Source organism: Hipposideros armiger, unplaced genomic scaffold, assembly GCF_001890085.2.
Source record: "Hipposideros armiger isolate ML-2016 unplaced genomic scaffold, ASM189008v1 scaffold_33, whole genome shotgun sequence".
Lineage (NCBI taxonomy): Eukaryota > Metazoa > Chordata > Mammalia > Chiroptera > Hipposideridae > Hipposideros > Hipposideros armiger.
In genome coordinates, this window is record NW_017731383.1 from 2,769,272 (window position 1) to 2,793,201 (window position 23,930).

At 56.1% G+C, this 23,930-nt stretch overlaps 1 protein-coding gene across 1 annotated transcript in view; it reads left to right on the top strand.

Annotated features, from left to right (window-relative positions):
* Positions 1-23,930, top strand: part of SDK1 (sidekick cell adhesion molecule 1) — a 688,889-nt gene that overhangs the window by 642,798 nt on the left and 22,161 nt on the right. Inside the window, exons 35-39 of the mRNA XM_019637402.1 lie at positions 10,732-10,847; positions 12,876-13,062; positions 13,709-13,846; positions 19,225-19,386; positions 19,852-19,977. Of these exons, the coding sequence (XP_019492947.1) occupies positions 10,732-10,847; positions 12,876-13,062; positions 13,709-13,846; positions 19,225-19,386; positions 19,852-19,977 (729 nt within the window). The remainder of the gene's footprint in view (positions 1-10,731; positions 10,848-12,875; positions 13,063-13,708; positions 13,847-19,224; positions 19,387-19,851; positions 19,978-23,930) is intronic.

Genomic DNA, 23,930 nt, shown 5'->3' on the forward strand with positions numbered 1-23,930 from the left:
GCTAATGCACCGTGAGATCCACTGTCAGGTGTCAAGACCCAACTGTGCCCAGCGTGGCCTCAGTAACCTGAGCACCCCCGGCCGTGCCTGCAGAGCATCACGCAGCCCTCGGCGGACAGTTACATTCTGCAAGGGGGCCGATGGCCTGGATTTCTGCTCAGATTTGCTGGGGCAGTCAGAGGGGTGACGCTTCCGGCCAGAATAAGTGAATTCCCACTGAGGACAGAGGCTCAGGCTCGTGGAGGAAGGAAGTTTGGGCTGCCGGGCCAGCACACAGAAACATGACAGGCGGCCTCTGCAATTTGGAGAGCCTGTCATTATAAACCAGTAATGGTACCAAGGGTCTAGCTTAGCCAGATTTTTCTGGAATGGTCCAGCAGTATTTGCATGTGAGTGAGGACGGGTGACATGAGACGCCCAGAGCATAGGTCACATGGGCTCTTCCACACAAACATCTGCCCCACGGGGCCACTCGGAGCTGGTGGTTGGGACTGGGCGTTCCAGGAGGGGATGGGCCTGCCACCGCGGAGAGCACGGGGCACGTGGAGTCTGTGAGAGGGAGTACTCCAGCCACGCTCTGGCACGTGGCCCTCGCTGGGAAGTCCAGTTCAGGCTGTGTGACCAGTTTCGGGGATGGTGGCCCAGAGGGAGCATCTGTGTTGTTACCCCCGTTGTTTCTGATGAGAAAAGGGAGGCTCAGAGGAGACGCGTCACTTTCCCAAGTTTGTACAGCGGGCAGAGCCCAGCTGGCCGGGCCCAGGTCTGCTGCCATCCGCACCTGCTCTGGCTGGCCGGCCGTGTGGTGCTGGACCCCTCCCCGTGGCTGGGAGCGGGGGTAGGGAGGGTCCCACGACTGTGTCCACGCACCTCTCCTTGCTCCGGCTGGCTTGGGGTCCCTGCACGCGGGTCTCCTGCTCCCCAGCGCTGGCCGCAGTGCCAGGCCCTGCAGTTGGGCTTCTGAGCTGCTGTCAGCCTCAGCGTGTTTCTCTGTCATCTGTGTTTACACTGCAGAGAATGTTCTGGAATGAGGATGCCAGTGCTTCCAACACTGCTGCCAGTGAGTCGTTGCCATCCAGGCTGTGCCTCTTGCAGCCCAAGCGCCCCTGTTGTAACGATCGCATGTGACAGTGAGAGGCACTGCTAGCCAAGCCTTCGGAAAATATAGTTAAATCAGGCCCTTGCCCTTCACTCAGCTGCGTGCCCCGTCGTGTCATCCACTAGTCGGCTTACGGGAGACTGACGCTGAGCTGTGTTCTGTGCGCAGCCTTGCAAGCCTGGGTGCTGGCTCTGCCAGTTTCCGGCTGCAGGACGCGGGCTAGTCACTTGCCCGCCCTGAGCTCCGGCCTGAGGTGCCGTGGACTGGAGGAGAAAGCTGGGGGCTGGGAGTGAGACCGGGTTCCGCTCTCGCCTCCGCCCCTGGGCCGTCTGTCCCGCTCACAGCACGAATGTCCAGAACGTGCCCAGACCAGAGTGGTCAGTGTTTGGCAAGCGAATGATTAAGACCCCCCACCACCCCCAACTCTGTCCTGCCCTCCCCTGCTGCAGACAGTCCCTGCCCTGAACTGTGGGCTCCAACTGAGTCCTCTTATTTGCGGGGCAGGGGGGTGTTGCTGACGCCCCTGTGAACTGGGGTTAATTCCTGGGCAGAGGGTCCCGGTCATTCTGTCACAGCATCATGGGGAAGATTCAGGGAGGCTGAAGGCATGTGAGGTGCTGGCCCAGCGCCTGGACCAGAGATGCTCAGCCGGCTGTTAGCCGGTCCCCTTCCCGTCCACCTGAACGTCAGGGCGGGGTCAAGGGGTCAAGTGAGCTGACGGCGGCCACAGCTGCTTCCCGTCGGAGCCTCAGCCCAGTTTTAAAGGCAGCATGGACTCCCTGTCCAAATCCAAACTGCTCCGTCTGTAGGGCCGGCATGGCATGGCAGGAGAGAGGGCACCCAGACAGCCTGAGGCAGGTCTGGCCAGACCAGGGGTGCTTTCAGTCCAGAAAGCGACATGTCAGCCACGTGCTGGGCCTGGGCCTGGCCTGAACCCATAGCCCAGACACACGTGACACCAGGGGCTTCCCCTGGGACCTGGGACGCTGGGTCTGGCTCTTAGGATGATGGGCACTCCGCATAATCAGTGTGGCTTCTGAGGCCCCAGCGTGCTGTTGGATGGCCTGTGGGACCCCCGCTGTTACTGGACGCGCAGGAAGAGGAAAGGGTGCGGGCCAGCAGCATGGACGCCTGCGGGAGAGGCAGGCTGCCGTCGGGGTTGCGCTGCATGTGCCTGGGCCTCACGGGGACCAAGCGCACGGTCAGTCTCATCCTTTCGCTTTCTGCCATGAGAAGTCATCATGTTAAAGATTCCCACGGAGGACTTAGAACAGCGAGATGGGACCCGTCACCACTTCCAAGGGCGAGGCCTGCCTGGGCGGGTGGGCTCATGAGGTCAGGCCCCTTCTCTCATTGAATTAAAACACTCCCTCAGCCCTTTTACACGCGAGCAGCAGAAGCTCCTAGAGGGGTCCAGCCTGTACCCCTCCGCCTGTACGGCCCTCACCGCAGAGGCTCACCAAGCGTCACCGCCTGACCACAGTGTGGATAGGTGTTTCTCTGACAGGGTCCAGGAACAAAGTTCCCTCCCCGACGCCATCTTCTGCTTGACTCTTAGAGGTGCACATTAACCACGTTTTAAATTCTCCCGCAGTTGAGTCTGACGCCTCTTCTTAGTCCCATCGCCGTCTGTACTGTCACCAAACCTTTCATTCATATCACCTTATCCCACGTTTTTCACATTTAGGAGTGCTCCTCCTATTCTTCTTTGTTTTCCAAAACTTCTTGGCCATTCTATGAATTTTATAATGATTTTGACAAATTCTCAAAAAAGCAAATTCTGCTGGGATTTTTATGGAAAGTATTGAATTTGAAAGTGATGATGGAGAAAATCTTGATGTCCTCGTTGTGTCCATGCCTCCTCTCCAGGGCTGGCCTATCTCCTGCGCATGTGGCAGGAGTTGGTAGCTTTCGGGTCCCAGGTCCCGCGTGGCCCCCTGCAGTCACTTCCCGCAGGTCACCGTGCCTGTTGCTGTGCGTCCCAGCAGTGGGCTCCTGCTCCACCCGCCACGGTCTGAGCCTGAGGCCAAGCTCCGCCTGGGTACTGAGGCACATTAAATATCAGACCAGCAACGAGCAGAACCTTATCGAGTCCCCAAAACAGGGAGCCAGGACTGCTCCTTCATCCTGTCGGAGGGTTCCCACAAGAGTGCAGGTCAGCAGCCGAATGTCTGGACCCACGGAGTGACGGGGAAAGGGAAAACAGACCCGCAGACGCAGAATTGATAATCACGCCATTGCTTTGGGTGGCGTTTCGGTTGCTTTGGGCATACGTATTGCTTCAGAAGACAGAAAAGAATCTTGAAACTATTGGTTTGCTTTTTAAGAATGCAGACCTTATTGTAGAATGCAGGTTCTGCCTTTCTTACAAGTGCTCCAAGTTTTTAATTACTGCTGGTTGGATTGAGAAAAAGGATCACACAGCTTCTCGCTGTTTACGCGCCCCCTAGTGACCAATAAAGCCAGGGCTGCAGCCTTCAGTGATGGTGAAAGGATGCAGAGCAGACGGAGTTTGAAAACACGCCTGTAATGCAGAGTGAGTGGCAGTCTGCAGAGTAATTAGTGTGGCTGCCTTGCACGCCACACGGCCATTTGGTGGGACGCCAGGTAATTCTGAATGAAGCACAAGGTCATGAAGTTATGACAACCTAGGCAGTTTCTTACTGTGGCAGTGGCAGTGCCCCCCGCCCCCAGGCCCCCCGATGCAGTCGGCAGTGCTGTGTAGGTGAGGCATGGAATTACATCTAGGCAATCACAAACGACTGAATGGACATCTGTTGACAGCCTGCTGTGTGCCAGGTGGGAATAGCTGTCTCTGGTTCCCAGATAAGCAGCTGACACTCAGAGATTCTCTGAGTCTGAAGCTGAGGCCCCTCGGGAGGCTACAGCGTGTGGGTTTGCTCCCTTGATGCAAACGCTCTGTGAGCCATTGCCGAGGAGTTCAGACCAGGACCCCCACAGTGGAGCACCCCCTACATTGGTGGTGGCCTGACCCAGCAGGCGGGGCAGACGTGAGGGCGGAGAGTCAGCCGTCCCCTCGCAGCACCAGCCAGAGTTGCATGATATCGTTGGGGCCTTTTGCTGCCTCCGCCAGGCTCTCCCTTCAGCACCCCTTCTCCCGGGACCCCCTCTCAGTGAGGCCTGGTGAGGAAGCCCTGTTGATTTTAAAGCGCTCCACAAGCACACTGGGGGATGGGGTGCTGAGCAGGGCTGGGCGGGGGAAGGCCTGAGGCGGGAGTGGCAGGAACAGGTGCTCCGAGAACTCGGGGTGCTCCCAGGACTAAGCTCTCAGTACAGAGCCAGGCATGGCCCCTGGGAGACAGGAGAGAGAAAGGGAACGGCCCTGATGTGACCTCATTAGTGCTGGGACAGAGGAGGGGCAAGGGCCAGCCCCCGGGTGAACTCGAGCCCCAGCCCCTCTAGCAGGGGCTTATAGAAACCTCTAGAAGCCCCACCCCACCCGTCTCCACACCCTGCCACAGAGATCCTTCCTGTCACTTTCCCTTTCAACCCCTCCGTGCATCCCCACGGTCGGTAGAGGGAAAGATAAAACCTGCACCCTCAGCCCTGCTCCATCTGCCCTCCGGGATCACCTCCAGCCTTGCTCTGTCCCCTCCCTGTGTTCCGGCCAAGTGAGCTTCATCCAGTCCCCAAATCCGGCATCCCTCTCGTGCCCCGTGTGCTTATAGCTGCCCCTTCGCCTGGACCATCACCTTCCCCGGCAGACACGGGAGCCAGGAAATGTGAGTCGATACATAATATTGTAACCTATTTCCATCAACATAGGACAGTTATGGAGAATATTTGGGAGGGACCCGCACGTCACACAACGCGGCGTCCTAGTCATATGCAGATCTCCTGTGGAGTGTTTGGTTTCCCACACTGGCCGTGGGCCAAGGCCTCGTCACAGAGCGCCCTGTCACTCAGCCTGCCAGGCCCTGAAGGCAGAGAGACCCCCGAGGAGTGCACTCTGAGCAGAGAGGGCGGATGGCCGGGCTCGGGACCCTGAAGGGGCTGAGCTCTCCAGGGCCAGCTCCACAGGGTGTGGGGCCTCCTGCAGGAGGACAGGAGCTGAACTTCGCAGGATGAACAGACAGCAATGTATGAGTCAGCTCTGCCTCATAACAAATTAGCCCAACCTAGCTGCTCAACACCACACACACTGTGACCTTACAGAGTCTGTGGAAATCAGGACTCCAGGCACAGCTTAACTGGGCCTCTGCTTTGGGTCTGTCCCAAGGGGTCAGCGAGGGCTGCCGTCTCCCCTGAAGGCTGGATCAGGGGAGGCTCATCCCTAAGGTCATGGGCACAGTTTCCTGGGTTGCGGGACCGAGGCCTCCCTGAGTTCTTGCCATGTGGGCCTCTCCATAGGGCATCCTACAGCATGGCAGCTGGCTCCCTTAACGAGCGTGAGGGCGGGAGAGCGCCAGCAGGAGCGGGCACTAGAAAGAAGCCTCCGTCTCCTGCAACCCAGTCACAGTGCTGCCACCCACCCCGTTTGTCATACTCCACTCGTCCAAAGCCACTCACTCATCTAGCCCATTCGGAGGAGGGGATTACACGGGGCTGTGAGTCCCAGCAGGCGGGACGATGCCCACATCCAAGGCTGTAGAGGCCGAGTGCCCGCGCCTCACCTCTGCTGCTCTTAGTTCATAAGGCAGCCTGTCAGCATGTGGCGATGTAACTCCTTACACGCTCCACGGGGACAAGGCCCCCTGGGCCCGGCGCCCACCCACCCCACGGGGCGACCTGCTGGCCAGTGAGGCCCCGACTCGCTGAACTCGCCCCTTTGAGCGTCTGCTCTTGGCTCTGCCACAACTCATTTCATCTCAGAAACCTCAGCTTGGTGTTTTTGCCTCTTACAAACGATGCAGCTGAGGCTCAGAGAAATTGAACAGTGTCCCAAGTCCCACTAGCTGAACCCAGATCTTAAAAGTCGCCGTCTAGGGCCTTTCCCAAGACCTCCCATCTACAGCGTCTATAGCCTGGAGCACAAAGCATTGATTTTTTTTTTTTTGAAAATGGTTTTTGTGACCAGTTTCCTGATTTTTCTTGTTAAGCTTCCTTAGAGTCGTTTCTGGTTCTGGCTCAGCTGTGAGGTGGTAAGAGAAGGAACTGAGGGCTTGGAGCCCAAAGGAAAGGTCAGCAGCGGGAGAGAGATGTGGTCGGAGGCTGCTCCAGGAACCCACGGCCGTGGCCTTGAAGCCCCTGCCCGCCCCAGAAGTCTGCTGGGAGGGGGGCTCTGCTCAGAGCCAGGCTGCTGGATTGGGGTGTGAGTCAAAAACCACACATTCGCTAAGTAACTTGGGCAGGTTACTTCACGTCTCTGGGCCTCAGTCTTCCTGTCTGTGTGATGGGGACCATGACCAGTGTCCACCTCAGGGTTGTGAGGATCACATGAGCCCAGAGAAGGGCTTGGGAGAGTTACCTGGTTACCCGGCATGAAGAAAGCACCCTCAGTATGGTCATCAGCACTGTCGTTCACATCCCACTGGTGGGTCGCTAGGACTTCAGGAGCCGGCAAGCTAGATACTACCACCGGCTCCTGAGCGGGGCTCGAGGCTGCCTGGCGGTCTGGGGCGCCTGGGCGTCGGACGTCCTGTTCGGAAGGGCAGTGACTCACATGCCTTTCGTCCGGGGGGCTGAGCACCGGCCCAGAAGCCAGGCCTGTGTGTTCCCGGGCTCGGCTATTGAGATTCTGCCCCCTCCTTGCTTCCCTGCACCGAGTCAGTCGTGGCTGTCTCCCCACTGACTTGTGCCCTACCGAGCCGAAGCTCTCTGATCCATTTATGCCTCCTGCATGTGTGGAGAAGGCCCCAGAGGCCACGTAATTACCCAGGCCGGAGTCTGTCTCCAGGTATCCTGCTTAGGCGAACAGATGTGCTGGCAAAGTTTGCTGAGAAGGTAAATCACATTAGAGAATTCTAGTTCCTGTTTACTTCAACAGGAAACCAGAAAGTGTTTGACCAGAGGAATGTTGATGTAATTAAAGTGTACTGACGAATGTAGAATTTTTTTAAAATCATATAAAAAATATTTATTTCATTATATTGAAACATTAACAATGATCCTCAGCTTACTTGTTAAAAACTTGCTCTACCCAATTAAGTCGTCACCGGGTTACAAAAAGGGAAAACGGAACGCTGACACGGTGCAGGGTGCCCGCTGGGGCCTAGGGCAGCCCTGACCACAGGACGCCCGTCTGCGATGCGAGACCACGGACACCCTGCTCGCCCCCCTTCCCTCCCTGCCTCTGCACGGCCCTGGCTCTGCATCGTCACATGTTGCTTCTCCCCGTCATTTGCCTGCCACCCGGATGTACCCCAGGTCCCCCAGCCAGAAATGACCTCTCCTGGCCCTTTGAACCCATCCTCACATTCGACCCTGAACTGTGATTATTGTCATTTCTCTGTCTTGTTAAACTTGTGTTTAACTTCTTCATGTCTACCCGCCCCTCAGCCCAAAGCCTGGGCCCCGGGTGATACTCAGGAAAATTCCGGCAAAGTCGTGCTGTGGCAGCAGGTGACCGCCGATCCCAGTGGCTTAAACACCAGACGTGTGTTTGTCCCTCATGTTCCCTGTCCTGCGAGGTCAGCTGCGTCTCTCCTGCTTCCTGTTGTCCCCTTCCTAAGACACAGACTGAGGGCCCAGCCCCGTGTGGGACCCACTGCTCCTGTGTAGTGGGGAGAGGAGGGAGTGGACCCCAGAACCCTCTGGAAGCACCTGCTGGGAAGTGGCCCTCGCCACTCCTGCCCTCATGTCACTGCCGCTCCCCTGCCATGGGCCAACCTAGGATGGGGGAGGCGTGCGGCGCTCCCTCAGGAGCGGGACTGTCTGCAGGTCAGACAGACGACCCTCCCATGGAGGCCAGTGGGTATTTTGAACGAGCGAGTGACGCGCTGAATGAACAAACACACACTGTCACTGCAGAGTTAACAAGGCCTGCAGCACGGAAAGCTTCCCACGCTCTCTCAAGCCCCTGCTTGTTTACCAGGTGTCTTTATGGACGAGTTTTCCTTTTCTTTCCATGGTTCGAGCATGCTGGCGCCTGTCCAGCTACCTCACCTCATAGCAGGGGGTCTTATGCTTAGTGAGAGAGGGGCTGCTGCTCAGGGCCCCAGGTTCGTGGGGTCTGACGGGACACGGAGTTGGACCATGGCGGGCCCTCCACTCAGCAGCAAAGTAAGACTGAGCCGGTGGCAGTTATGTTCCGACGGCTGCTTAGTGACCCAGCTGCTGCGTGATGGCCACGGCAGGGACAGTGAACCCGCCCAGAGGGCGCAGAGACATGGACAAAGCACTGCCCTCACTGCTGTGTGGGGCTTGCCCACACTGACTAGGCCACAGCATCCAACTTTGCAGAATCCCAGAAGGTTCCAGAAATCTCTGGAGTTCCGCTAGCACTGTCAGGCGCAGGGAGCCTCTAGAAGCTCCCGTCACTTCTCTGTCACAGCCGTGGCGAGCTCTCTCCGGGGACATGGCGACGCCCCGGCCAGGGTGGCAGGAGTGGTCCCGCCGAGGACTGGGCATAACAGCCATGTGACAGCACCGTCAGCGTTGACAGTAGATGCCCGAGGGATCCGCTTTGCACCTTCGCCTTTGCCTTCCACTTTTCAGTGCTGTTTGAAGGCAATCTGGATATCAGCAAATGCCAGCGATTGCTGGGCCAACATGCTTGTCAAAAACAATTGCATGCATCTTAAAAAGCATTTTGATCTGATGTTGCGTTCTCCATACACCGCAAATGCTAAGGGGAGAGTGAGAGATAATGGCTCATCAGGTGCTCCGTCGGTTTCCAACCAGACCTGCCTTTCGTCGGGCGAGGGTTCGTTCCGGGTCGTACACAGCGGTGCCGCCCCGAAAGTCCAGGCTCCTGCCGGCATAGACCCAGAGCTTGCAGGAGCCAAAAATAGAAGCCTCATGTTTACTTATATTTTCCTCTTCCTTGCTTGTGTCATCATCGAAAAAGTCGTCACCTGCAGGTTTTTTATGGCAAAAAGCACTGTGCTGCAGGATAGCTGGTGGGTACATCAAAGCATCACAGCTTGGGGACAGCAGTGCTTGTGGCTCAGCCACCAGGAGGACGGGGCCAGGGGACTTTGCCCAGCACATGCCAACTGCAGTGCCGAGGCACATGGCCCCTGAATTCCGGGGGCGCTCCTGGAGCTCACAGATGCCTCTGGCCCCCGTGGACATGCGCGTCCGGAGCGCATTTCTCTTACTGCAGCGCCTTTGCAAAGGGAACTTGGGGGTGGGGGGGGGGACCACGCACAGCCGGTTCTAACCCACTACCAGGGTAATGGCAGTGCTCAATTTTGCCTTTCACATTTTAATTGTACGACAGTAATTTTGGATAGACTTGCCGATGGCAAACATGCAAAAGACATTAACTTTATTTATGTTTTGGATTATTAATGTGGCTGTTAAAATTCCTCCAGTTAGTTTTGATTGAATTGTTTTTTTGTGTGATTCTGTTGTTTAATGGAGCGGTAAATAAGAGTTTCTGATAATGAGGCCGAGCATCTGTCACAACAACCTGGTGTGGGTTATTAACATTTCCATTCACGGCGGGGTGGGCAGCCTTAATACGGGAAGCACACAGTTAGAGCAAAACAAATAGTTGGTGTCAGGCTGAGTGGGTGTTAATTACTATTTTATTCTACGTTGGGGGGAGAGAGTGGAAAGCCGGGAGGGGTGTGACTGAGAAGGTCATTCTCCCCGGGGGAGGCCTCCCTGAGAGCCGCGTGCTGGGCTGTCTCCCTCCATAGTGACTGCTTTATCGTTTCCATTCATGGCCTGTAAACAGACTCTAGTCAAAAGGCAGCGCTCCTGGGCCGCAGGCCTGGCTGCAGAAGGTGAGGGGCCCAGGTGGTGCTCTGTTTCCTTCAGCCAGGCCCCCAGGACTGCCATGATTTCAGCAGATTTCAACAGGGAGTGTCCAGGAGAAAGGGGGGAGGGGTCCCAGCAGGCAGAGCACAGACTGCCTTTCTCGAGTCCCAGCGTGGAGGAGTGTTCTGCAGTGTGCACATGCGTTCTCTCTGTTACTCCCCACTTCCCAGCGGCGCCTGAGGAGGCACCGGCCATGATGCCTTTTTCATGCAGTGTGGCCCTGCTGACACCAACACAGCCCCCATGGTGTCCCTGTCCCCGGTAGAAGGGAAGGAGTTGGGGCCTCACAGAGGAACAGGAGTTAGTGAGGCCTCTGTTCCCGTCCCTCGTGGAGGGTCAACCCTGTGTCTGCAGACTCCTGAGCTTGTGATGGGGACGCAGATGCCTTCATTCTCCCCACGCTCCATCTGAAACATCGCGTCTCCCTCAGTCTCCTACACGCGTCACCATGTCAGCGTCACAGCCGTCATTAGACCAGCTCCTCAGCCCAACTTCGTGTCTCAATCACGGAGCACGTAGAACTCTGCATTGTGCCTTTGTTTTCAAACACCCTGCTAACTGCATCTCCATAGCATCAGTTTTCGTTGTAATTCTCCAATTTTACTTTATGAATTTACAAACCTGATCCTGGGAAGGGTTCGCGGTGTTCCCTGGCGTCAAGCTGGGCGGTCCAGGGCAGTGTGCCTCAGCCTCAGGAGCCGCGCGTGCCAGCAGACCCCTCAGCTGCCCCTCTGCTCTCTCCCCAGCCCCCGCCATGGCCCCGCAGAACGTCCAGGTGAGCCCGCTCACGGCCAGCCAGCTGGAGGTCACCTGGGACCCGCCGCCGCCCGAGAGCCAGAACGGGAACGTCCAGGGCTACAAGGCAAGGCCCCCTCGCACGGTTTGGCTGTTTCTTCCAGGTCGCCGAGTGCCAGGACGAGGGGCCTGAAGCCCCAGGTAGCGGCCAGGCCCCTCCACGCTGCCGCTCTCGATGCGCTTGGTCTTCCGGTTCCCATCACAGACACCCCGCAGAGCTATGGGCCGTGCTGAGCGGCTGCAGGGGCCTAGCCCAGCCTCGCCTCTTGGCCTGGGGGAGGGGGCCTGGTTCACTGTGCGGCTGCTCTGCGCCTGGGACCCCTCCCACCAGGCCTGGCCAGGGAGTCTTCCTCCTCCCGCACCCATTCTGGCAGTCTCCAGAGACTTTGCTGACAGTAAAACAACACACTGAAGAAAACAGTTTCTCTATCCCAGCTCTGACCTTGGCCTTTACTGGACGTTGCGTGAATCTCTTGATTCAGTAGGTTCAGAGTAGGGCCCAACAATGTGCATTTCTAAGAAGTTTCCTCAGGGGCAAGGTGTGGTTCCTAGGAACCCCACTTTGAGAACCACCACACTAAAATGTTATGATTCCATATTGGTTAAATATTCCAGAGATTGGATAAAAGAAAGGCAGCAGGCCGGACCAATACGGGTATCAGGTGGTGGATAATTGCAGAGTTGGTGTACCCCGCGGGCAGGAAGCTCCTTGCTGCCTGTGTCTCTAAGATCGCAGCTGCAGAAGCTCAGAAGCCCGTGAGACCCAGTAAAATGATCCTGGAGAAAACAGCCCCGCGCTGTTCTGCAAAAATTCCCCCATCCTTCACCAGGATGAATGTCCTTGTCTGGTCTGTTAGAGCCCAAGTTGATCTGTCATCAGATTCTATGGGCCAACCCGCCCTGATGACTATTGGACCAATTAAATGTCCATTTAAAAATGATTTTTGTAGGTGTTTTATGAAAATAAATACCTTCCTCCATAGCAGGGCTGTTACGGTGATTAATGAGGTAATGGAAAGGCCCGTGAGCTCGGGGGCAGGGTGCCATTTATGTATGTCCGAATATGTTTTCTAATTTCCTTAATGACACAGACGTTGAACTTGGATATTGAGAGGAGGATTCGAGCAGAGGGTCTCACTTGGTCAGTTCAGAGGGCAGAAGCTGGACGGCAGCTTACAGATGGGAATAAGCCGCGCTCACCCGGCAGGGCAGCGCCAGCGTGTGCCACACGCATGAGTGAGAGGCAGGGAAGCCGGCCTGGGCGCCCTGGGTGCCTCGCGGCCTCTGCTGCTGTCACGTGTGGACGAGCTGCTCTGATGGCCCGGCCGGAGGGGGTTCATGGACCGGGGTTGTCCTCGGGCAGCCTGGCTGGCACTGCTCGGGGCAATGGTCCTCAGCCAGCGGTCAGGGAAGCAGTTCCGGCAACTTCTGCAAACCTTTGTCCTGAACATAAGTTTACCCGCGAGCACATAAAAACCCAGTGAGAGGAAGTGGGACCCAGGGGAACGTGGGGCTGTCCCAGCAGTGCTGAGCCCAACGCGGCTCTTCTCCATGTTGATTCTCCTTGTTTTAACGAGCCACATTCACCAAGACTTAGACATCAGCCTTGACCCAAATTTGGGAGCTCAGGGGAAGCTGTGGTCTGCCCTTCCGCAGGCTGGGGCAGGCTTGGACATGGTGGTCTCCCTGCTCTCCAGAAGCCCGGGGAAGGGGCAGAGGCCATGCATGAAGGTGCCAACAGAGTAGGTCTGCAAGAGAAAGGGGACTTTCCTGGGAGCAGAAGGGCGGTGTTACTTCCGTCCTCAGGCCCACTCCTGAGCAGCGTTTTCTTCACTGCGGCAGTGCTCAGGCCCTACATGGACACCCAGAGATGCGAATCGCCAGCTCCCCAAACCCCATTAGCTGCCTGGGATGTGAATCCAGCTGGTGCTGACCTCACTGCCTGCCCCCTGGTTCTGTGGGAGAAGGTTCCCATCCGCCCCCTCCCAGAGCACAGCTCCACACACGGGCCCATCTATCCTGGCAGCTGGAAACAGACGGGGGGCGGGGGCACCCTTCCCGTGGCCCACCTGCAACCTCTTGCTCTTTCTAACAGATTTACTACTGGGAGGCAGACAGCCAGAACGAGACGGAGAAGATGAAGGTGCTGTTCCTGCCAGACACTGTGCTGAGACTGAAGAACCTGACCAGCCACACCCGCTACCTGGTCAGCATCTCCGCCTTCAACGCCGCAGGGGACGGGCCCAAGAGCGACCCCAGGCAGGGGCGCACCCATCAGGCCGGTAGGTGCCCCTGTTTCCTGGGCCCCGACTCCTGCCCCAGCCTCCACGTTGCCCAGGCACGCAGGGCGGCAGGAGGAGGGTCCGTGCTGCTCGGCCGCACACCAGGCCTTCTGCGTCGGCGGTGACGCTCTCCAGCTCCGGGCAGCTCCTTAGCGCCGCCCCCTCTCCAGACCAAGCGAGGGCACTGTGAGACAGCAGCGTGCCAGGTGGGGTTTCAGGGAAGGGCCGGGAAGGGGGCGTCCTCTGAGACCTCCATGCCCCATGGGCCAGAGCCTGCGGCCATCCCAGAGCCCACCTCTCCCCAGACGAGGACAAGCACCTCCAGAATCCCCCAGCAGCGCTAGAAAATGGAGGAACCTGCCTTATGCTTTCTGTTTCCATCTAGTATTCACTCTTATGCTTTTGTCATTGCCTCTCTCCGCTCCTTTGTGCTCCCTGCTCTTCTCAGGGGAGCTTGAGTTTCTGATTGATCCTAGGACATTCAGAGATGATCAATAAACCTCCTTTTCATCAGATGGCAGGCAGACTGGTACTGAGTTGAAAACAGCTTCTAATGACATGTTTATTCCACACGGAAGCAGAGACATGTGTGTAGGTGGTCCACAAAGAGCTTTAGTCAGAGTTCCTTTATGTTCTGTTCTTGCAGCTCCTGGGATCCCCAGCTTTTTGGCGTTCTCAGAAATAACCTCCACCACGCTTAATGTCTCGTGGGGGGAGCCGGTGGCAGCGAACGGCATCCTACAGGGCTACCGAGTGGTGTACGAGCCCTTAGCACCTGTGCAAGGTAAGTCCGGAGGGTAACAGGAGGAGACATCATAGGTGCACAGCCCTCAACAGGTACAGAGCCAGGAGCCGGCGGAGAGGCCTGCTGGGTGGCAGCCGAGCTGGGACCAGAGCTGTGTGCTCAGCCCAGCCCGGCCCCCTGCGAGCCTGGGAGGCGCGTGCCCCTTGGCCCAGGCTCTAATTCCCAAGACACCACTGTCACGTTCGTTCTGAGATTTTGGTCCTCGTGGATGTGGCTGAGGCCACTTGATGGGACCACAGGGAGCAACGCTGGCCGATCAGATACCATCGGCCCCGGGGGGAGTCGCTGATGGCCCACCGTTCCCACCTGCGTCTCATTCATTTGTTTGCTCGATGCGTGATTATTAAGCCCCTGTTCTGTGCCAAGTGCTGTTCTGGATGCTGGAACCTGTGGATCCGAGAAAGCAAGGCCCTTCCCTGTATGTCAAAGTCCCTCTGAATCCAGTGAGGAGAGGCGCATCATCCAGTTAAACAAGCCAATGCTCTGGTTTCAGCCCAGCGCTCTGAAGAGGAGGGTGGGTAACCAGAGCACAGCAAGGAGCCCGGATGACAGGAGGGGCCAGACGCAGGGAGTCCAGGGAAGAGCTTCCTGCGGAGGGTTAGCCGTGCGCAGGCCCTGAGCAGGCGGGGGTGCGGGCCAGTCACACAGGGCCAAGGTGACGTCATGGTGAGGGACCCTCTGGCTCAACACCGCCTGGGAAATATGCGGATTACCCCCGAACTCCCATGGACCAATCGGAAACACAGACCCTCCAAGAGGAGCAGAGAAAAATGTTTAAACACAAAGGCTGAGAAGAGAAATGACAAAAGCAAAAACTGCAAAAGGGATGGGAATGGGACAGGAAATGCAGACGGCTTTGGGGGACGTGGGCTACGTGAGCCCAAGGAGACCAGCGGGCGCTGCTGCCCCTCCGGGGAGCTGGAGTGAGAAGTGGCCCCACTAGGGATGCGTTTCGGGGGTGGAGCCAATGGGATATGCAGGGACTGGATGGGAAGTGAGGGACAGGGGCTGGGAAGTGGGCAGCATTGCTGTCATTCACAGGACAAGTACTCACGTCCTTCTGTATTACCCTGTCCCCGGCTCTGGCACTGTGTTCATTTCTTATATGTCCACCCTTCCTGTCTGCATGACTTCTGATCTGTTGACTGAGTTCAAACTGGGCATTTCTTTGTCGCCCACTGTGGACCAGGCACAGTGATACCAGAGAAGGGAGAAAAACCCAGGGCAGGTTTCCCTGGTAACGTATACAGACAGGCTGCAGAAATGACAGGTTATTGAATGTCTAGAGGGGAAAATATAACCAGCACATCAGAAAGTATCAACTCTCACTAACAGCCATGATGGAAGTTTCCTTTTAAAGTAAGTGCAGCCAAGCGAAACGGGGAGTTGATTTGAAGAAGAAAATTTAAGCACTAGTTTTCATTTCATCGAATCCGAGATGCCGTTGACTATAAGATGCATTGTTATTTTATGAAGTGCTAAGAAAGAAAAAATGCTTCCACTAAACTGTGGCCCAGTACTTCTGTCATCAGTTCTAAGCTGCATCCCAAATCAGAGATGTGAAAACGTGAGGGGAAAAAAGTGTCTCAGACGATCGCTGCATATTGGTGAAGAACACTGCAGGTGACGTATAGTTTGTAAATGGCAGAGGGCCTGGCCCCAGCACTGACTCAGCAGCTGTGCTCTGCCGTGTCCGTTCCGGAACCGAGCGCCTGCCTGGGGGCCAGGTGGCCCGGGCATGGCTGTGGTGGAGGGCTCAGCAGCAGAGGCCCAGAGGGCACATGCACTGTCCTTGCTGATCCAGCAGCAAGAAAGGGCCAGCAGTTACTGGACACCTTCCACTTGGCATTTCTTACATGCGCACATGTGCGTGCACACACACACACACATACGCACACGCACACGTTCCATGAGGCCATGTCCCAGACACCCTTTCAGGAGATCAACCAACTACACCATTCAAATGAGAAAGGATTGCTGAAGCCATGATTCCGTCACCTACGGGGCCCTTCCTCACAGACAGTGCGTCCCCCGCACTTCCTTAAATGAGCGGCTTATTCTGTCGGCTAGTACTTGTGTCGTGAGTTTGCAGTACTTGTGTGTCGTGCACCTCCGGACCTGTCTCCTGGGCTGCTTCTCGTCTTGTTAGGAAGGACTCACTCTGCAGGCGAGACTGTCGTCATGACCATTCCCCGTGGGACACGCGGGGGCCTGATGTGCTCCATGGTGGCCCCCTCTGCACGTCACTCCCCTAGGACTGTCCCGGCTTGTGCAGCAGCCCCCCTGCCCTTGCCTCCTCTCCCAGAGGTGACCCTAACATCTGGTTCCCCGTGACGTCAGGGCTATGGTCCCTTGTCCATTTCACAACAATGTTGGTGCCATCCGGAGGACTGCGTTTCAGACTCACGTCCCTCGTGTGCAGCCCACACGTGGCTCTCTGCCCCCTGCAAACAGGACCCCACCAGGTGTGCCAACAATAGTGGGCAGCGTTCATCCGGCACTTACCACAAGCAAGGCACGTCCACGCATTCATTCCAACCCTCACCACAGCCCCACGGTGCAGGGGCCACGTTTATTCACATTTTGCAGACAAAGCAATCGGGCTCAGAACCCTTATGACGTGTGCCCAGGGCCTGTAGTTTGAGAACGTTAGAGAGGGTGGGATCCGAACCCAGGTGGCCTGGATGCAGAGCCGAGGTCTAAACCACGAGGCGATGAGGAAAGGTGCCCAGAGCGCGCGTTTCTGAAAGATGTGCCGCTGAGCAGCAGAGGCGGCGGTGGCGGGAGCGGCTGTCAGCGTTTCCCCATCCTGGCCTCAGGCTGTGTGTGGGACTCATTCTCTAGAGACAACAGGCAGAGTCACTTCAGCCGCCACCATTCTCGCGTCTTTTCACAAGTAGTCAGAGGGTCTGTCACCACATCACCTGCCTGTCAGGAAGCCCTGGTTCTTTGAGCCTGGACTTTCCCGGCTTTAGCATTGAGTGTGTTGCGCTATGGGAGGTGAGCAGGAGAAAATGGGCGGCTCATGCAGCCCTCGCGATGCCATCTGCACTCCTGGGCCCATCTCTTCCCAGAGGCCCTGGTGCCACCTCTCACCCAGAGAAGCTGTTTGGTGGTGTAGCCCCTCCCCGTCAGGCGGCTGCCAGTTCGATCTGCATGCAGGCCTTTTGAGTGGGGTCTTGGAGAAACACACCCTCACCCTTCACCACTGGGTCCGGGATCTGTAGTAGGGAACCATGAATGTCATACCCGGCTGTCCGAACAATTCTCACACCTCTACATGCCTCCTAGAATCCATGCATGTCCAGAGATGTGACTGCAGGTGCAGTGAAAATGTCAGGTGTCTGTTCTTGGCCAGATTATATTAACTCTGTAGTGACACTGGTTCTTTTGTGAAGGTGGCAAAGTCACACTATATGTTTATACACATACGTGTGTGTGGTAAAGATAGTAAAAAGAACAGCCTGGAAAACAGTGATGTCCCCCGGGAGTGACCCTTCTGGCCTTCCTCGTGCCTCGTCGTCCAGGACCCGGGCAGTGGTGAGGCCCGTGCTGGCTCCGGGCCAGGCCGAGGGTATGAAGAACCACGTTCATCCTGGGCAAGGACCTTGTGGTCGCGCCATCAGGACAGCACCCCAGGCCCAGCCCTGACCAGCCCATGGTCGCAGCGGGGAGCATTGTTCCTGGGAAGCTGATTTTGTGGCAGAGTCATTTTTATGTTTTTTAAAGTGTTTTAAGCTGTAGTGTTTTATGTGATTGCACCCTGAGGCTTTGTGGTGCAGGGCATGGTTTAAAAATTGACTAAATAAATAAGATTGTGACATAACTGAGATGGGGGGACCAGCCTCACTCTACCTCCTAGTGGAGTAAAATTCACAAAATCGGTACATGGGTGTATCTCTGCCCTGGGGAGAAGGAGAGCACTTTTTAGCCAAAAAAGAGACTGCTATCCAGAATAACTTTGTATCCAACAGGACCCTGTCTGTTCTGGTGACGGTTGCTGTGTGCCAACCGCCATCCCTGAAACCCCTTTCTTGAGTGATGTGAGGTGAGGGTCAGGCTCGCCGGGCAGAAGTGGTCCTGCTTCTCAACGGAAGAGCTCAGAAAGCAGACAGTGTTGCTCTGAAGTAATTTAGAAGAGACTAACTTAGCGGAGTCAGTGTTCCATACAAGGCGTAACAGGAAAGCAGTGATCCCGTGGGAGGGAGTTTGGAGACCTGAGAACTGGGGGCTTTGAGGATGGATCTATTTCATGGTGAGAGGCATTTTGTTGGGCTCTTCTGTGGTCAAAGGGATTAAAGGTCGGGGTGGTACCACGCCGCTGACCCACAGGCGCCGTCCCTGTATGTGGGATGCAGTGGGGGCACAGCTGGACCCAGGGCAGCAGCCCACACAAGGTACAGCTCTTCTGAATGAGTGCTGCTGGCGAAGAAGCCTGGGGAATGCACCCCCTCACGTCCTCGGGAACGCACCCCCACATGTCCTCCTCCAGGAGATGCCCAGTGGGGTCCTATGAGAAACCTGCAGTCAAGAGCTTATGTGGCTTTTATTAAAACACGTCATTTTCAAACGTATTTAACCAAAGAACCACACCTTCCCTTCTGGAAAATTCTGCGTTTGTGTAATTTTCAGCATATATCCTCCTCTTGGACCGTTAAATCTCAATTTCCTAATTATTCTTAATAGAACTAGCAACACTTTCACTCCGTTTGCACATTTACAAGTGAAAACTTTATCTCTGTTCTCTGAATTGAGGCAGCGATATTTGCAGTGACAATTTTTCTTCATCCTTGCTTCAAAGTCTCCAGATAAAGTTGTCATGAGTTGCTTGAGGCCTTTAGGTCACAGGTTGGCCAGCCGAGTCAGGTCGGAGACCCCTCCTGGGGGAGCCCCCCTTTTCACCACAACGAAAGTCTCCCTGCGTCTTCTCCCATGCCCCTCCCCGCCATGACTCAGGAAGCTTGAGGTCACCTGTGCTAGTGACACGGGCTTGGTACGTTTCAGAGCCAAGTGGGACGGGACCCCTCCAGAATGTCATCAGGAGGCCACCTAGAGACAGGGACCGTGGCCGCCCGCAGTGTCCCCTGGCCGGGCGCAGCGCGTCCTCCCGATGGGAATGGAGACTGTGCCGCCTCCCCCGTACTGTTGTTGAGTTTGGTTCTTGCCTTTGTCAGCACCCACTTATCAAGCTTAAACTCTAATTACACTTATCTGTGCTGAAAATTGGCTATTATCACCACTTAAGCGCCTCCTAATTGTAAGAAATTCTTCCTTAGCCAACTATGGCGGCTTTCCCGGAACCGCAGCGCCCTCCTCTCTAAACCGAGCCCCTCTTGCCTCTGCTCTCGCCGGTCTAGGGGTGAGCAAGGTGGTGACCGTGGACGTGAAGGGGCCCTGGCAGCGCTGGCTGAAGGTGCGCGACCTCACGAAAGGCGTGACCTACTACTTCCGCGTCCAGGCGCGGACCATCACCTACGGGCCCGAGCTGCGAGCCAACGTCACGGCGGGGCCGGCTGAGGGTGAGTGGCCGCTGCCGCCAGGCAGCTCCGCGCCGACTGCCACTCAGGCTGTCACCTCACACGTCGCGTCGCCGTGTAGGGACTGTCCACACTTAGCAAGAGAAATAAGTGAGTTCAGTTTTTAAAATAAGACTCATAAGAAATGTTAGTTTTCACATGTCATGAAGGGGCCATACAGTTTCCCACTGACAAACTGTTTTGGCCTTAAAAATACTAAGTAGAGGGCGGCAGAACCGAGGCTTCCACTGTGTGCGGGCACAGCCCTGGGCAGAGCGCTGGGCACTTTCCATCTTCTGGTCAGCCCCACCAGGCCCATGTTAGCCTCCCACTTTAAAGGTTGGAACACCGAGCACGGGTGGCCCAACCACCTGGAGAGCTAGAAACCCAGAGAGCGTGGGCCCCAGCCTGGGGGATGAGAAGCCCCCCACAGTCAAAGCCTACCCTCTTTTCTGTTTTACCCCACAGGCTCTCCAGGTCCCCCTAGAGATGTTTTAGTCACCAAATCCGCCTCTGAGCTGACCCTGCAGTGGACCGAGGGGAACGCCGGCAGGGCGCCCACCACAGGCTACGTCATAGAGGCCAGGCCGTCAGGTAAGGGTGGCGGGGCCCCGGAAACGGGTCTCTGCCCAGTGAAAGCGGTTTTTCTGAGGGGCTGAGTGTCAGAGCTCTCAGCATTCCCTAGGGGCGCCGAGGTTGAGCGGGTTTCTATAATCACAGCAGTGCTGTTAACCTGACAGGCAGCGGCCATGACCTTCTGGCCTCATCACACCTCGCGAGGAAGATGATCAGTGTTCCCAGGTACACGTACGTCAGAGCTTAGGGACACTTAAGATGTTGCTGACCCATCAGTAAGATCCAGGAGCGTTTTCAGGGGCTTGTCCTGGGGGCCTGGGAAAGGACACAACCATTTCTGACCACTGTGAGCATTCCTGGGAGTGGTGAAGCCCACCCACTGTCTGCTCCATCTCCGGGCGTCTGAAGCGGAGGCCTCAGATCCGTTCCCTGCCCCACCCGCCCTGAGAGGCTGACCCCTTCTGTCCTTGCAGCTTTGCTAACTGAGAATGGACCTTAGTGGAAGTGGGTTTCGGATGGGTTGAGTTGGATATGACTGCTTGGTGCCAGGGGCTGTCACCAGATACAGAGAACGCCCAAGTGAAAACTTTATCTCTGTTCCCACTGTGCCCACTGTGGCCCTCGGGTGTGGCACAGCTGATCGCAAGTATCTGAGCACAAAAATGCAGGACGTGCTGGGGACACATCCAGAATGTGAATCAATGCGCCCTGCTGCCAGGGACGGTAGCACTCAGGGTCACCTCTGTCTGATGGTCAGGAGCTGTTAGACCAAGAGGAAAGGTCCCAAAATTTACAGACACCACTGTGCCGGACACTTCCCCTCCGCCCCCACCAAACTGATTTTCAAGATTACTCGTTATAAGAGCCTTCTAGAAACTTCTAAGGAGGAGCCTAGGACATAAGACCAAAGAAAATGTCTATTTAAAGGCGATGTGAAAAATTCTTTGTCTCCAGAACTCACATGCAGCTAGCCAGCCTGAGGGACCCTGAGGGTTTCTGTTGACAAAGCATTCGGCCTCTTCTGGAAACAGGGGGTCCCAAATCAGTGACCAGCCGGGGCTTAGCAGAGGCCTCTGTGGTCACTGGGTTCCCCCTGTACTCCTAAAGGAGATGGCCCCCAGAATAGCGAACCGACTGCCTGCTGAGGACATGTGATGTGAGAGCACTTTCGGAGATCAACAAGAGCTGGGACTAAAGGCCCGAGGGAAGCAGCTCCTTTTCTCCCCAGACGTGGGGACGCATGGATCACAGAGGTCACTTTGCTGACTCTTCAGGGCCACCAAGGGGCTCACGATAGAATTCAGATCTGTGAACTTAGATGGGAAGAAATACGTTTTTATTTTCACGGCCTTCTTCCTGAAATTTAGCATTTCCTTCACTTACACTGTAGGCACTTCGGTTTGCTAGGGCTGCCATAACCGAGAACCTCACACGAGGTAGCCCAAATGACAGATGTATTGTCCTACAGCCCTGGAGGCTGGAAGTCCGAGATCAAGGTGTGGGCAGGCGGGTGCCTTCTGCGGGGGTGAGGGAGTCTGCCCCAGGCCTCCCCCGGCATTGTGCACTGCTGGCAATCCTTGGCGTTCCTTGGCTTGTACAAGCATGACCCAGACGCCTTCCTCTTACGTGGCCTCTCCCGGTGCTGTGTCCACATTTGCCCCTTTGTGTAAGGACACCAGTCCTACTGCACTAGGGCCACCTAATGACCTCATCTTAACTCGATGACCTACAAAGACCCTATATCCAAAGAAGGTCACATTCTAAGACATTGGAGATTAGACCTGGAACATAAGGATTTGATGGGACACAATTCAATCCATTACAAAAGCAATTGCGGTACCTGTGAAATCGGCAGCAGTAGACAGCACAGCTACTCCCCTGTCACGTGCCATCTATAGGTAGGTATTGCCCAAGACCGTTTCTAGTCATCACAGTGCTGAAATCACGGTCTTTGTAGACTCCTGCAGACCTTGTTATCCAAAGTCACCCTGGGGCGAGGCTCATTCCAGCCCTTTCCACCACGTCTTCCAAGAATCGTATAGCTTAACACGTGGTGCAAAGAAAACCCTGCACAACCCACACCTTCAGCATAACCAGGAGACAGACATCACTGCAGACTTCCACTTCCCTCTGAGAGCTGTAAGCATCACTAATAGAACTGGTGTCCTTTCTAATTTTATTTTATGCGTCAAAAACCATTCTCAGAAGGTAACCTTCCAGGTCAGCAGATTGTCAGAGGGTCCATGGCACCAAGAAAAGATTGGGAAGCCTGGCATCAGGGGACACACAAAAGGCCCTGGCCAAGTCACCCCTTCTATCCGAATGTGTCTTCCCGGCTAGAGAGTTAAAACTCCCGGTGGATGTGTGTTCATACGAGGACCACGCGAGGGACCCTGGGGTGACGCAAATGCTCTGTTATCTGCTATCAGCTCCCCTCTTGTAATGTTCTGTAGCTTCTCACACTGTCACCAATGGGGGGACATTGGAGAACGGACACAGGGGGTCTCTGTTTTATTTCCCACAGCTGCATGGAATCTACAATTATCTCAAATTTAAAAGTTTAGCTGAAAATTAAATACATATTCCATGGATGGCCTCCTCGGCCCGTTCAGCCCGGGGCACGATACATCTCAGAAAGCATTTTCGTGTCGGAGCTCGGCCTGCAGGGAGCGGAGCACATCACCAGGCACACGCGGGCACATGGGCTTAGAATCCTAACACTGGTGAAGGCGTTCCAGCACTTTCCAAGAAATGATAGGTATTGATCTCAGGCTTGCCTGGAGAGCCATTTAATTCCTCCTCAGGTTACCATATGCTCATCCACCCCCTTAAGGAAGGAAACGGGGTTCCTGTTGGTGAGAAGCACAGCTTTGGGGGGCTAGGGCGGGGCTGTGAAGATCAGGGATGCAGCTCGCCTCTCACACAGAGCCCCCCCGCCCGCCCAAGGGCCGTGGCCAGACTGAAGCCACAGGAAGCCCACTGGAGGTGTGAGCTGGGGGTCGGTACCAGGATGCAGAAACTGACCCACAGGGACTGAAACGTGACAAGAAACTGACCTGGGAGAGCTGTCTGTTTCCATAAGCACCAGAGAATTTGCTTTCACTTCCATTTTGCCGCTCAGCATCTGAGAGCAGGTTGCCAGCGATGACCCTTCCAGATCAATGGCAAAACCCACTCAGCCCGCTGGACGCACCATTTTGTCACTGAAGGTTGAGAAAGTCACCCACCCTGCTGTGACTGAAGCCAGCGGCAACTCGAGTCAAATGAAATGCTTTTATGGGTTGTCAATATTTACACACCTTGCGGGCGCCTTACGGCTTTGGATCTCAGCTGTCATCTGTTACAAGCCTCATTACACAAGACATTAGCCACCCTATCGTCTCGTTTTCCCCACCGAAGCTCTCCTGCAAGACTTCCTCCAGGCAGGGCGGTGGTTCTCTGAGGGAGCTTGCTTTTGGCATGTGGGCCATGTGTTTCATCAGGAGGGGTTATTTTTGATAGGGGGCCACCCAGCAGCCACGCAGGGGTCCCCTCACTGCTGGATGTCTGGTAAAACTGAGCCACTTTGGGTGCGGTGGCCCCGGGGTGGCCCCAGGCTGTCTGCTCGCCTGATGTCTTCCCACCTACCCAAATCTCTATCTAGCCCTAGAAGCTCACCCGCTTGGGGGCTGGTGCTGGGAGGGTGGCCAGTGGGCTCGGGCAGCCTGCAGCAAGTGGCAGTGCCGCCCCTGCTTGTCTGCGCCTTCTTTTCCGCCCCTGCAAATTCTACCGAGGAACCCCACTGCTGCCCTAATGCAGAGACACAGAACTGAACAGCAGCTGATGAGCAGCGAGCTAAACCGCAGCCTCCTCTGACACCCGGAGAAGGGCTTCTGTGAGGTGGGCCCAAGGTCACCACCTGCGACGCCACAGCCCCACCTTGCTGAAGACTCGTCCACTTCCTCGGAACCAGGCTCACCAGGCTCCCGGGA